Below are 14,300 nucleotides of genomic sequence, written 5' to 3'. Positions count from 1 at the left end.
AGAGACACTGATATATAGATCAGTCTTATGGACTCTGGGAGAGGGAGAGGGTGGGGAGATTTGGGAGAATGGCATTGAAACATGTATAATATCATGTATGAAATGAGTCACCAGTCCAGGTTCGATGCACGATACTGGATGCTTGGGGCTGGTGCACTGGGAGGGTATGGGGAGGGAGGAGGGAGGAGGGTTCAGGATGGGGAACACAGGTATACCTGTGGTGGATTCATTTCGATATTTGGCAAAACTAATACAATATTGTAAAGTTTAAAAATAAAATAAAATTAAAAAAAAATAAAGTAATTATACAATATTGGTTACATACCCTGTGTTGTACAATATATCTGTGTGTGTGTATGTGCGTGCATGCATGCATATGTGCATGCTCAGACATGTTTTACTTTCTGTGACCCCATAGACTGTAGTCCATCCTCAAGAAGAAGAAATGCAAAAAGGCAAAATGGTTGTCTGAGGAGGCCTTACACATAGCTGAGAAAAGAAGAGAAGTGAAACGCAAAAGAGAAAAGGAAAGATATACCCATCTGAATGCAGAGTTCCAGAGAATAGCAAGGAGAGCTAAGAAAGCCTTCCTAAGTGATCAATGCAAAGAAATACAGCAAAACAATAGGATGGGAAAGACTTGAAGTCTCTTCAAGAAAATTAGAGATACCAAGAAAATATTTCATGCAAAAATGGGCACAATAAAGGACAGAAATGGTATGGAATTAACAGAAGCAGAAGATATTAAGAAGAGATGGCAAGAATACAGAAGAACTATACAAAAAAGATATTAATGACCCAGATAACCATGATGGTGTGATCACTCACCTAGAGCCAGACATCCTGGAGAGGAAAGTCAAGTGGGCCTTAGGAAGCATCACTAGGAACAAAGCTAGTGGAGGTGATGGAATTCCAGTTGAGCTATTTCAAATCCTGAAAGATGATGGTGTGAAAGTGCTGCACTCACTATGCCAGCAGATATGGAAAGCTCAGCAGTGGCCACAGGATTGGAAAAGGTCAGTATTCATTCCAATTCCAAAGAAAGGCAATGCCAAAGAATGTTCAAACTACCACACAATTATATTCATCTCACACGCTAGCAAAGTAATGCTCAAAATTCTCCAAGCACAGCTTCAACTGTATGTGAACCAAGAACTTGCAGATTTTTAAGCTGCATTTAGAAAAGGCAGAGGAAGCAGGGACCAAATGGCCAACATCCGTTGGATCATAGAAAAAGCAAGAGAATTCCAGAAAAAACATGTGCTTCACTAACTGCACTGAAGCCTCTGACTTTGTGGATCACAAGAAACTGATAAATTCTTCAACAGATAGGAATACCAGACCACCTTACCTGCCTTCTGAGAAATCTGTGTGTAGGTCAAGAATTAACAGTTACAACCGGACATGGAACAACATGCTATTTCCAAATTGGGAAAGAAATATGTCAAGGCTGTGTATTGTCACCTTGCTTATTTAACTTATATGCAGAGTACATCATGAGAAATGCCAGCAAACTGAATGATGAATAAGCTATAATCAAGATTTCCGGAGAAATATCAATAACCTCAGATATGCAGATGACACCACCCTTATAGCAGAAAGTGAAGAGGAACTAAAGAGTCTCTTGATGAAAGTGAAAGAAGAGAGTGAAAAAGCTGGCTTAAAGCTCAACACTCAGTAAACTAAGACCATGGCATCTGGTTCTATCTTTTCATGGGGAATAGATGGGGAAACAATGGAAATCTTGAGAGACTTTATTTTGGGGGGCTCTAAAATCACTGCAGATGGTGATTGTAGCAATGAAATTAAAAGACGCTTGCTTCTTGGAAGAAAAGCTATGACCAACCTAGACAGCATGTTAAAAAGCAGAGGAGTTACTTTGCCTACAAAGATCCGTAGAGTCAAAGCTGTGGTTTTTCCTGTAGTCATGTATGGATGTGAGAGTTGGGCCACAAAGAAGGCTGAGCACTAAAAATTGATTGCTTTTGAACTATGGTATTGGAGAAGACTCTTGAGCGCCCCTTGGACTGCAAGAGGATCAACCCAGTCAATGCTAAAATAAATCAGTCCTGAATATTCACTGGAAGGGCTGAAGATGAAGTGAAGGTCCAGTACTCTGGCCACCTGATGCAAAGAGCTGACTCATTGGAAAATACCCTGATGCTGGAAAAGATTGAAGGCAGGAGAAGGGGACGACAGAAGACGGGATGATTGGATGGCATCACCAACTCAGTGGACCTGAGTTTGAGCTAACTTTGGGAGATAGTGATACACAGGGAAGCCTGGCGTGCTGTAGTCATGGGGTCACAAAGAGTCGGACATGACTGAGTGACTGAACAACAACTGCATCTTTAAACATATTTTTAAGCTATTTGAAATATATACCTCTAGTATATGCAAAGTGTTTTGTTTTGTTTTTAAGTACAAATGAGTAGCACACATTTTAGAACCTTGCCCTTTTTCCCAGTGTATCTTATTATAGTACATTACAACCTAACTTCCAACTGCCTGATGGCTTTCACTGACTTCTGGGGACTCCTATGCTCACATGCCAATCAGGCCAGATAATTTTAGATTTGATTCCAAGGATGTTCCTAGAAACACCCCTTAATTTATGATTGATGGGACTTGTTGCATGAATACTCACAGTTTTCTTGCCCACTGGGTGTAGTAACACAAGAGTCCTTTGTTGTTCATTGGATATCAGAGTTCTCCAATGTGATTAAGCTCTAGTGGCTCCTGTGGTGGTAACTGAGTTGGTAATAAATACTACGTATTGTCCTTCTTCCCCACTCTTATTTTCCTTGTCCCTATTTGTGGTTTTCTGGGGTCAACCTCAAAATAAACTATTCACACTGCCTTGTTACAAAATCGCATTATAGCAAAATTCAAACTATTCTGTTCCAGAAGTGGTTCAAGGAAGCAGATTCTTAGAATGGGAATTTGGCATTAAATATTTACCAGCCACATGGCATAAAGGAACCATGATAATAAAAGATAGTGTTAAACCCTGGCATATTAAAACATCACAATTACTAAATCACTCCTGTGTAGTGAATAAAGATCGGGTACAGGAGAAAGAAGGTACATTGGTTTGTGCAATATCTTTAGCATTTTAAGTCAGATGGGGCAAAGTGATAAGGGACAATGGAGGTGATTAGTTGTTGTTAAGTGCCATCAGAGTCTTGAAGAAAGAAATTGACAAATTTAGATCAGTCAGTTAATTCAGGGTATCACATCTCCTATAGCTGTAACCAGACCGTTCTTAAGATTAGTGATTGTAACAGTAACAAAGTTACAAACTAAGGTGAATTCCAGTATGCCATATGCCTATGTAAAGTCAGAAAGCAAGTAAGTAGGACTGGGATCCTGTGACCTGAGATTGGGTTGTTGCTGAATGATTTTTGAGGTGGATCCTGTAACTCAGTAAAAGAACAAACAAACAAACAAAAATGTTCTAGCAGCCAGAGAAATTCCTCTTCCTAGAGAAAAACAGCTTTCCCTCCCCTCAAAATCATGCAAAGCCTATACCTGAGGTGGATGTGCTGCAAAATGATGCTGTGAATAGCCAGTGAGGAACTGAGGGCTGCCACCAATCATGTGAGTGAAATTAGAAGTGCCTCAATTGGTCCCAGTTGAGCCCCTGGATTTCTGAATCTCTGGCCAATATCTTATGTGAAACATCATGAGACATAATGAATTGGAACTACCCATCTAAGTTGCTCCCAGATTCCTGACCCACGGTAACTGTGAGATAATAAATGTTTATTGTTTTAAGCCACCAGTTTATTGGGTAGTTTGTTACATAACAATAGATACCTAATATAGATGAACAATATGCTGCAATAGGAATATCATGATCAGTTGCTCAGTTTCCAGACCTGAGCCAGTTCTCTGACCCAGAGCCCATCATTTGAAGAGAAGGTCAGTTCTCTATGTAAGACACAGCAAGGCTCCTCAATGCTGGATTTTTATGGACATGTACCAAAGCAATTGAACATTGAGGAAAGGGAAATATCTAGATTTTTAAACAGCTGTTGAAAACAAGTTCTGAACTGACACCAGTGGATCCAAAATGCTATCATGGCAACCTTGTTAGAATGAGGAAGTAGAAAGGACTAGTGATAAAGACCCAATTCTGTTTCATAATGCACCCAATATGGGTCTATGACATTATGCTATGTCCATGTCCTCATTACCTGAGTACCTAATTGAGACAGATATACTTAGCAGTTAGAAAAAAAAAAAAAAACTCTCTTGCATTGGTTTTGTCACCTGTGGAATAAGAATCATAATTATAGGAAAGGTCAACTGTGTCTCACCCCAAACCAAAGAAGTGTATCGAAAGCAATCATAAATTCATGCTGAGTAGAAGGACAGAGATAAGTACCAACCTCAGCGACTTCAAGGCTGCAGTGATAGTGATCCTAATCATATTTCCATTTAATGAGCCTGCAGAGTCCATGAAAAAAATCTGATCCAATTCTTTTAAGGCAGATGGTAGTGGACTATTGCAAACTTAATCTAGTGGTAGCCCCACTTGCAGCTGCTGAGTTCAGTTCTTCACTGCACAAATCACATACTCTTGTCACTGGGCTTGTATCTATCCATCCCCTACACACATGCTTTTGGTCCCCAAGAAAAAATCCTGTTTTAGAAGCAGTTCACACTCATATCCAATGGACAGCAGTACATATTTTCAACCTAGTCACTGAAATGTGTTAGTTTTCCTGATTACAATATAGTCTGAAATGATCTTGATCATCTGAACATTCCATAGACTTCATATCTGTCCGGTATATTTCTGACATCAAATTAATCAGATCTGGTGACCAGGAAGTTGTAAGTTATCTGAATGTGTGTCAGAATATGGGAGAATATCCACTAAAGATTCTAGGGCCTTCTCTTTTGAATAAAGTTTTAGGAATCAAGTGATCTGGGTCATGCTGAGATATATCCTGAAAAACAAAGGCTAAGTTACACTTTGCATTTCCTATCACTAATAAAGAAATATAGTATTTGGTAGGTCCCTTTAGATTTTAAAGATAACACATAGCACTTTGGTTATATTGTTAGAAATATTTGGTTATACTGCTCCAACTGTTGACTGAGTGACTAAGAATATTGCTAGTTTTGAGTGAGGTTGAGAGCCAAGGAAGGGTTTTGTAGCAGGTTTAATTGCCTTGCTGCTTGGATCATATGACCTGGCATGTCCCATACGTGCAGTACACAAGGACGCTACGTGGAGTCTGTCTAAACCTCAGTGCAAGAGTTATAACGTCCCTCTTCCACACATTTGGCCACCATCCTAGCTTGAACATCTAGAAGTTCTCGGTTTTTGAAGCCTGGCTTGGAGAATTTTGAGCAGTACACACTAGCGTGTGAAATGAGCACAATTGTGCAGTAGTTTGAACAGTCTTTGGCATTGCCCTCTTTGGGATTGGAATGAAACCTGACCTTTTCCAGTCCTGTGGCCACTGCTGAGCTTTCCAAATTTGCTGGCATATTGAGCGCAGCACTTTCACAGCATCATCTTTTAGGATTTGAAATAGCTCAGCTGGAATTCCATCACATCCACTAGCTTTGTTCCTAGTGATGCCTCCTAAGGCCCACTTGACTTCACACTCCAGGATGTCTGCATTAAAGATGCAGATGTGTATGTAATTAGATATTGATATGTTTACTTTTGTTCAGGTGCATTTTGCTTTTTTCAAATATAAGTATTTAAAATCTCTGTGCTACTGACTGAAGAAAGTTTATAAATCAATGATGTTATAAAATTATGGTCATAGCAATAGTATATATTGTATGGTACAAGAAAACATAGTTATTGTTTTGTAATAACTTTAAAAGGGATATAATCTATAAAATATTGAATCATTATGTGCTATTCCTAAAACTAATTTAATATTATAAATAAACTATACTTCAATTAAAAAACATACAAAACTGTCATAAAGAGGCAACAACACTCAGTAGGAATATATGTTTCATTAACATGCATATCAAAATGGGAAAATACACATTCTTTTCAATGCACACAAAATAATCACTAAAGTAAACAATTCTTTGAGTCATAAAGCAAACTTTATTGAATTTTTCAACAAATTTCAAAGGATTGAGATTATATACAGCATATTCTGTGACTATACAAGAATTAAATTAACAAAAAAAGGGAACTAAAATGTTACTAAAATATTTGGAAAATAAGCAGGACACATTTAATTTTGAATTAAGAAATAAATTGCATTAGAAATTCAAAATAAGCAATGGAAATACAGCTAATTAAAATGTGTGGAAAGCAGCCAAAGCAGTAGTTAAAGGAAAATACACAGCTGTAAAATGCACCTATTCACATTGAAAAAGACCTTCAAGCTGTACAATGAGGGGATTAGGGAACTCAGTCCCCTCAGTTCAGTTCAGTTCACTTCAGTTCAGTTGCTCAGTTGTGTTCGACTTTTTACAGCCCCATGAATAGCAGCACGCCAGGCCTCCCTGTCCATTACCATCTCCGGGAGTCCACTCAAACTCACGTCCATTGAGTTGGTGATGCCATCCAGCCATCTCATCCTCTGTCGTCTCCTCTTCCTCCTGCCCCCAATTCCTCCCAGCATCAGAGTCTTTTCCAATGAGTCAACACTTCGCTTGAGGTGGCCAAAGTACTGGAGTTCCAGCTTTAGCATCAGTCCTTCCAAAGAACACCCAGGGCTGATCTCCTTTAGAATGGACTGGTTGGATCTCCTTGCAGTCCAAGGGACTCGCAAGAGTCTTCTCCAACACCACAGTTCAAAAGCAGCAATTCTTCAGTGCTCAGCTTTCTTCACAGTCCAACTCTCACATCCACACATGACCACTGGAAAAACCATAGCCTTGACTAGATGGACCCTTGTTGGCAAAGTAATGTCTCTGCTTTTCAATATGCTATCTAGGTTGGTCATAACTTTTCTTCCAAGGAGTAAGCATCTTTTAATTTCATGGCTGCAGTCACCATCTGCAGTGATTTTGGAACCCAAAAAAATAAAGTCTGACACTGTCCCCATCTATTTCCCACGAAGTGATGGGACCAGATGCCATGACCTTCGTTTTCTGAATGTTGAGCTTTAAGCCAACATTTTCATTCTCCTCTTTCCCTTTCATCAAGAGGCTTTTTAGTTTTTCTTCACTTTCTGCCATAAGGGTGGTGTCATCTGCATATCTGAGGTTATTGATATTTCTCCCAGCAATCTTGATTCCAGCTTATGCTTCTTCCAGCCCAGCGTTTCTCATGATGTACTCAAACCCCTAGCAGTTGAAAATCTGCATATAACTTTACAGTCAGCCCTCCATATCTGTGGTTCCACATCTGTGAATTTAACCAACCTCAGATCATGTAGTACTATAGTACATATTTACTGAAAAAAAATCATATATAGGCAGACCCATTCAATTAAAATGCATACTGTTCAAGAGTCAACTATATATCTAATTTTTGAGAAAGATGTATTCAACTAAAATAATTTCTATTACACTTTCAAGCAAAAGTTGCCATTATAAACTGAAAAGTTTCAGGTAGTCAATGGAGTGCTATACTCATGTCAAATGCACTATTTCTAGGACAACTGTGGAAAAAGATCCCCTTCAACTCTTAGTTGCCCTCCAATTTATAATCCCAAATTTGAAAGAAAGAAAGTGAAAGTGAAAGTTGCTCAGTCATGCCCGACTCTTTGTGACCCCATGGACTAATATAGTCCATGGAATTCTCCAGGCCAGAATACTGGAGTGGGTAGCCTTTCGCTTCTCCAGGAGATCTTCCCAACCCTGGGATCAAACCCAGGCCTCCCTCATTGCAGGCAGATTCTTTACGAGCTGAGCCACAGTAAAGCGCAAGAATACTGGAGTGGGTAGCCTATCCCTTCTCCAGCGAATCCCCCCAGCCCAGGAATCAAACTGGGGTTTCCTGCATTGCAGGCAGATTCTTTACCAACTGAGCTATGCAGGAAGCTGCACTGAGCTATCGGGAAAGCCGCAATTTTATTTCCCCATAATTCTACAAAGAGTATCTGTCTTACCCTGCCTCCTTCCATCACTGGTTATTTGATAGATTCTCAAGATTTTGAAGTTTACCTGAATACTATGTATATGGCATCACAATGACAAATATAATAATGCAACACACGTAGTTAACTCAGAAAATTATTTGTTTATTGAAAACAATCTATACTTCTTAGTCCATTCCAGAGTCAAATCTAATTTGGTTCAAATGCTTCTTGTTGGTCCTTCTTAAATGCTTGACATTTCAGCTGTTGCTTAACCTAAAATTTAATTTATTTGCCCTTTCTTCCCCTAAGTAAGAAGAAATATTTCCAAATTAGATATAATTTGAATGTGATCCTTTGATTTTATCTTTTACTGCAATGTACAAACCAAGATACTTTCTTCTTCCTCCTTCATCCATTAATACGTATTTCTTGTTCTTCCTGTTTTTCCATCAAAAAGTATAAAGACAATTTATCTAGTGGCACTTGCCTGCTTACACAGGAATATCAGAACATGAACAAAGAAATATAACTTTCAAGAACAAATTAGATAAGTAGATCACCATGTTCCACTCATCTGGAACACAAAAGAGAACAATTTCTTAACTTCAAACTTGAGTTGCCATTCATAGTTGTGAGGGAAATCTAATATCTGAAATATATCCCAGAACATTTTGTAAAAATGAAAGCAAAAGTCCATTTTGTAAAACATAACCACAGCTTAAAATACTAGTCATTTGTAAATTGAAAAATTCTCCCATCATGGGGCTCTTGAGTTTCTATTCAGTGTACTCTGAATCACCTGAATGGTTTATACACAGACCACCATTAACCCACTTCTGCATTTCCGGCAAATGCATAATAACCAGTATCAGAGAAAAAACAGTTCCCCAGCCAGTGGAGAAAAAGGCATCAGCTAAATATAAAAAATAAACATTATCTCTTGAATATACTCACATTATACACAATACAACATCCAAAAGAAAAATTAGAAATTTTCTATGTTGTTGTAAAACATTATTGATTTGGATTTTTTTTCTTTCTAAAAAGTTTAATCAGTTGTTCTATTATAAAAGAAATAAATTCCCATTATAAGCAAGCTAGATAATACAGAAAAGCTGACAAACCAACCATACATACTTCCATCATCTAGAAACAGCTGCTATTATGTTAATTTTAAATGCTATTCCTTCCTATTCATTATAATATGGTGTGGGACATGAGGTTTTTACTGCAATGGTTATGATTGCATTGTTTATACCATCTTTATCACTTAGATTTTTCATGTTAGTATACAATATTTCATAAACTTCATTTATATGGCTTTATATTTCATCACTATTAGCTATGCAAGCATTAAGTCCAACTCTTTGCAATCCCTTGGACTGTAGCCCACCAGGCTCCTCTGGCCATGGTATTTTCCAGGCAAGAATACTGAAATGTGTAGCCATTCCCTTCTCCAGAGGACCTTGCTGACCCAGGGATTGAACTCGTGTCTCCTGAGTCTCCTGCTTTAGCAGGCAGATTCTTTAACACTGTGCAGGTTCTTTACCACTTAAGCATTTCTCTATGTTTAAATTCTGAATTTGTTTCTACTGCCCTCTTATGACTTAAAGCTTTTCTTATATTTCTAGTTTTTTTCCTTTTAATTATGCACTCTGCTCCCAAAATTTTAATCATTGCTAATTTGGTATTGAAATATAGTTAGGCATCAATGTTTTGTTTTTGCATTTCACTAACAGGTGATAACTTCATTAGAAAATTACTTTTAAATGTTTTAAAGTTTATATTTACTATTTTCTAATTTGGTAATGAAATGCAGTTAAATATCAGTGTTATTCCTCACGTGGCTTGAGAAACTACCTCATATGAAGGTAAAGCATTGATAAAAAGCCTAATCATTTAACAAACTTCTTCCACAAGACACAGGTTCAATGCCCTTTCTAGAATTTACCCAAAGTTCAGTGACTGCCCTCAGTTAGACATAACAAAGAATTCAGATCCTTAAACTCCTTTTCCTTTTCAGCTCTTCAAAAAACTCAGTAAAAAATGTACACAGTTTAAAGGAAAATACTCATGGTCTAGGTTTCCAACTGCAAAAGCCAACAGAAATTACATCAGGAACTCCAGGTATTCTATTCTAGCAATGTTGAAATTGAAACACCATTATTTATATGCTTATTTATAACAATTTTTTATTCATTTGAGTTATACCCAACCATTACTAAAAAAAAAAAAAAAAATTCTCAACACAATTCAAAGCCATGTAAAGTTTCTATTGTCCCTAACTGGCATCCTGTAGAGAAGATAACTATCTTATTCCGTGGCAAAACAGTACCTTAAGCAGTTGCTACAATAACTCATGTCTCAAAAGTAGTCTTTGAAATATTTCACATAATCTGTTTGTCTCCATGTAGTGAGCACACACACCTGTCTTCATTTGCTTAGCTGACAAAATAAAATCCTACTCAAATGATAGCATACTTCCAAATGAGACAGAAATGGGTTAACTCTTCCTTTTATAATTGAAACTTGACATCCTTAAGTGCCTAAATGGAATTATAGAAGAAAAGAAATTTCCTCTGCTTATATACAGAAGAATATTTTACTGCAGTAATTAGTCATTTTGAATTGAAGTGCATTTGCGTGTGCAGTGTGGATGACCAGCATGCATTTTAATCCTATTTCCTGTATAAACAGTGATTCAGAGTCTATGACAAGGAGGCAAAGTTTCTGTAGTGTTACCCAAGTACAGCATTTTGTTCACAAAATACCCTTCTTGCAGGCATCACAGCTCATCCTTGTTTCATGAAAGCTTAGGGAATATGCTGATATAATTTTCAGTCCACTGGCTGGAGTTTACCATTTTTAATTGCATCAGAGTACTTGGACTTAACATTTTTAAGATTTATTAATACCTTCTGCTTTTTGGGGCTTATTTGTCATCGTTATTTGTGCATTTTTCTATCTGCTCCATATTTTAAGAGCCAGTTTGGCTTTGCATTAAAATAAGCATCAGTTTCAATGACTGAACTTAAGGCATGGAGGAGGAACAAAGATGAGGAGAAAAGAACTGTGAATACAAATATTGCTTCATTCCTAAACTTTCTTTGAATGCTTTCTAAGTGTGTGACTACCTCAGGGAAAGTGGTCCACTGTTTTTTCTCCATGTTTTCTCTTTGGTCATTTGCTTTATTTCTGTTACCAGTATTTTACTTTTTATTATTGTTACCAATTTTGAGCAATAAAAACAAATACTAAAGCATCATGCACAGTGAATATGCACATTTCACCAGTTTAGGAAGTGAAAATTTCTGCTCCAGCCCATTTTTCACTTCCTTAATAAATAACCACATTCCTGAATTTTCATCTTATTACTCCCTTATTTCTTCCAGAGCATTTTACCACTTTTGCCACATACATTTATTCCCTTCAATGTGATACTCTTTAATTTTTAGTAATACATAAAATTATGTTTTCACTTTTTATTTTCTGCCTTATTTTGACTGATTATTGTATTTCTGAGATTAATGCATGTTGCATTCAGCTATAATTCATTCATTTCACTGTTATACAGTATTCATTTATAGCCTCTATTACTAATAGAAACATAGATTACTTTTTATATTTTGCTACTATACATAGAGATGCCATAAACCATGCATTTATACGTGTCTCCTGGTACATATGTGCAAGTCTTTCTCTAATGTAGTGGTTCTCATATTTTAGCTTTTATCAGTCACCTACAGATCAGATCAGTCGCTCAGTCGTGTCTGACCCTTTGCGACCCCATGAATCACAGCACGCCAGGCCTCCCTGTCCAATACCAACAGGGCTTGTTAAAACATGATTGCCACACTTCAGTCTCAGTGTTTCTCACTCAGTAGGTCTGGAATGGGATGTGTATTATGGCTCTCCAGTGAAAAAGAACCAACAGTATACAAACATGGATAAATGTATATATATACATATACATAGAGAGAGAGAGAAAGAGAGAGGGAATCAGGAAAGCTGGTATATAATTGACTTCAAGACAGAAGGCCTGAGAAGTGGAAGAAGGGGTGAAGAATTCTAGGGAAGTCCTGAAGTTGGAAGACCCAAGAACCAGAAGCTGCCATGTCTAAGAACAGAAGATGAATATCCCAGTTCAATAAGACTGTAAGAGAACTTGCCCTTCCTCTGCCTTTTTGTGCTATTTAGGCCTTCAGTGGATACTTTTTATACTGCTTCAAATGTTCATCTTTTCCACCCCATCCTCAGAAATAACAGTTTATCAACTATCTGGGCATCTATTAACCTGGTTGAAACATACAATTAATCATCACAGAGCCTAAGATTTTGCATTTATGACAAGTTCCCAGGTGATGCGGATGCTGCAGGTTCAGGTACCAACTTTAAGAACAACTGCTGTAGAATATCATAGCTAGGAACAGAATTGCTGGGTCATGGGGAAACAGCAATTTCAAATATATTATATAATGCCATATTGTATTACAGCATGTTTCTACCAATATAGACTTCCACTTGCAGTGTGTATAAATGCTTTGAATTCCCTATATCTTCACCAATACCTGTTAGTTGTTAAGTTTTTAATTTTTGCTAAACAGGTGAGTATGATATTATCTCTTTGTCTTAACTTTAATTTCCCTGATTAAACAAGTTAGATTATATTTTCATATGCTTATTAGCCATACATTCTTACTCTTAGTTCTTTTTCTCCATTTCTCCAGTGTTTTTTTATTTTTTCCTTTTCCTTTTTCTTGCCAGTTTATAGAATTTCTATGGTCTCTTTATGAAGACTCTTACACAGCTATTTTGATACCTTCCAATTTTCTCTTATAAAGTTCCAGAGAAAATTATTTCTACTTTATTCTGTTTGGCTAATGACTGAATATATGGTTGCTTAGTACAGACTTAATGATAATAATATAATTATTTATTAAAACCTTGTCCCTACCAAGTCTTCTGTTATCTAATGATGGCTCATTCACTCTATGGCTACTCTCAAGGCAAAGCTGCAGCTCTGACTCACATCCCTATGTTAGCTTCTCCCTCATTCCCGGTCCACTTCCCCTCCCCCCCAACCGCTTACACATCTGCCTCCCCACTCAACAGCCAGACTAAACTTTGCAAAGCACAAATCACTTTATCTCCTCCCCTGTGTAAATTTCTCTGGAGTTTTCCCTTTATTGCACTTAGAATAAAATCTAAACTAGTTACCATGGCAACAGATCTAAAGGATCCTCTTGCATGCTCAGCTTTGCCACTCTCCAGTTAAGTCATCAAAGTGTGGCAACTCTTGCATTGTTGCTATCTCTCAAACACTCTATAAAAAATGTCCTCTTTCAACAATGCCCTTTTCCCAGACATTTCTCCAAAAGGCCACCCAAACTATCCTATCTAAAGTAGATCCCTTGCCTCTTCTTCAAACTCATGCATTTTCTATCCTCAATCCTGCTTTGTCTTCAGAGAATTCATCAAAACTTGACATTATTTTTGACAGTGTAATTCTTAATCATCTATTTTTGTCCCCTACTAAAATGTATTAACCATAGGGTAATGGGATTGTCTTGTTCATCTCAATAGCCCAATGCCTAGAAGAGCTCCTAATAACAATGATGCTCTCAAGTATTTGTTAAATAAATGAATACATTCTTCACAGTACATTTAGCTATATAACCCTTGAGGGCAGAGACTGGATATTATGCACATTTATACCCTCAGAATCTTAATATATGACCTATAGTACACTGTAGCCACAAGATAAAAGTGTATCAAATAAACTAATAATGTACATAAGTAGAATTTTACAGAGAAGGAAACTGAGAAACAGAGTTCTTGCTTAAAAAGCCAAGAATCTGCCCATCTCCCAAGTTATTCCACTGTGTCTCGCTCTTTCTCAACTCAACATCACAACACACTGGTGAGACACTATAAATGAATAAATGGATTAGTTCACACCAATAACACAGACTACAACACCAGTGACACCAAAGAGCCCTGGAGATTAATTCGATTCCCCAGTTCTTTGAATTTCTCAAGGAAGGTCTTTTCCCCATCTTCTACCACTTGGAACCCCCTTAAGAGGAGAAGAGTTTGGCATTTGCTCAAATAGCCATATCCACTTACAGTATTTGGAGAGAATCGTATGATTAACAATGCTTACGTTTTATTAAGACACACTTGTTGTTTGCAATGGTGATTTGCATGCAGATATTTAACTCCTTTCCCTTCCAGCTTTCTACTGAAATGACAACCACAAAAAATATCTATTAAAAGTCTATA

The 14,300-nt window shown here is 37.3% G+C and overlaps 1 protein-coding gene across 1 annotated transcript in view; it reads right to left on the bottom strand.

The window, feature by feature from the left end:
* LOC104968807 (pre-mRNA-splicing factor SPF27) overlaps positions 1-10,961 on the bottom strand; it is a 59,498-nt gene extending 48,537 nt beyond the window's left edge. The window contains exon 1 of the mRNA XM_059890658.1: positions 10,934-10,961. Coding sequence (XP_059746641.1) covers positions 10,934-10,961 — 28 coding nt within the window. The remainder of the gene's footprint in view (positions 1-10,933) is intronic.
* Positions 10,962-14,300: the final 3,339 nt, after the last annotated feature.

Source organism: Bos taurus, chromosome 1, assembly GCF_002263795.3.
Source record: "Bos taurus isolate L1 Dominette 01449 registration number 42190680 breed Hereford chromosome 1, ARS-UCD2.0, whole genome shotgun sequence".
Taxonomy (NCBI): Eukaryota; Metazoa; Chordata; class Mammalia; order Artiodactyla; family Bovidae; genus Bos; species Bos taurus.
Note: the sequence above shows the minus strand (reverse complement) of the source record. Positions and strands in the feature narration are given on the sequence as shown.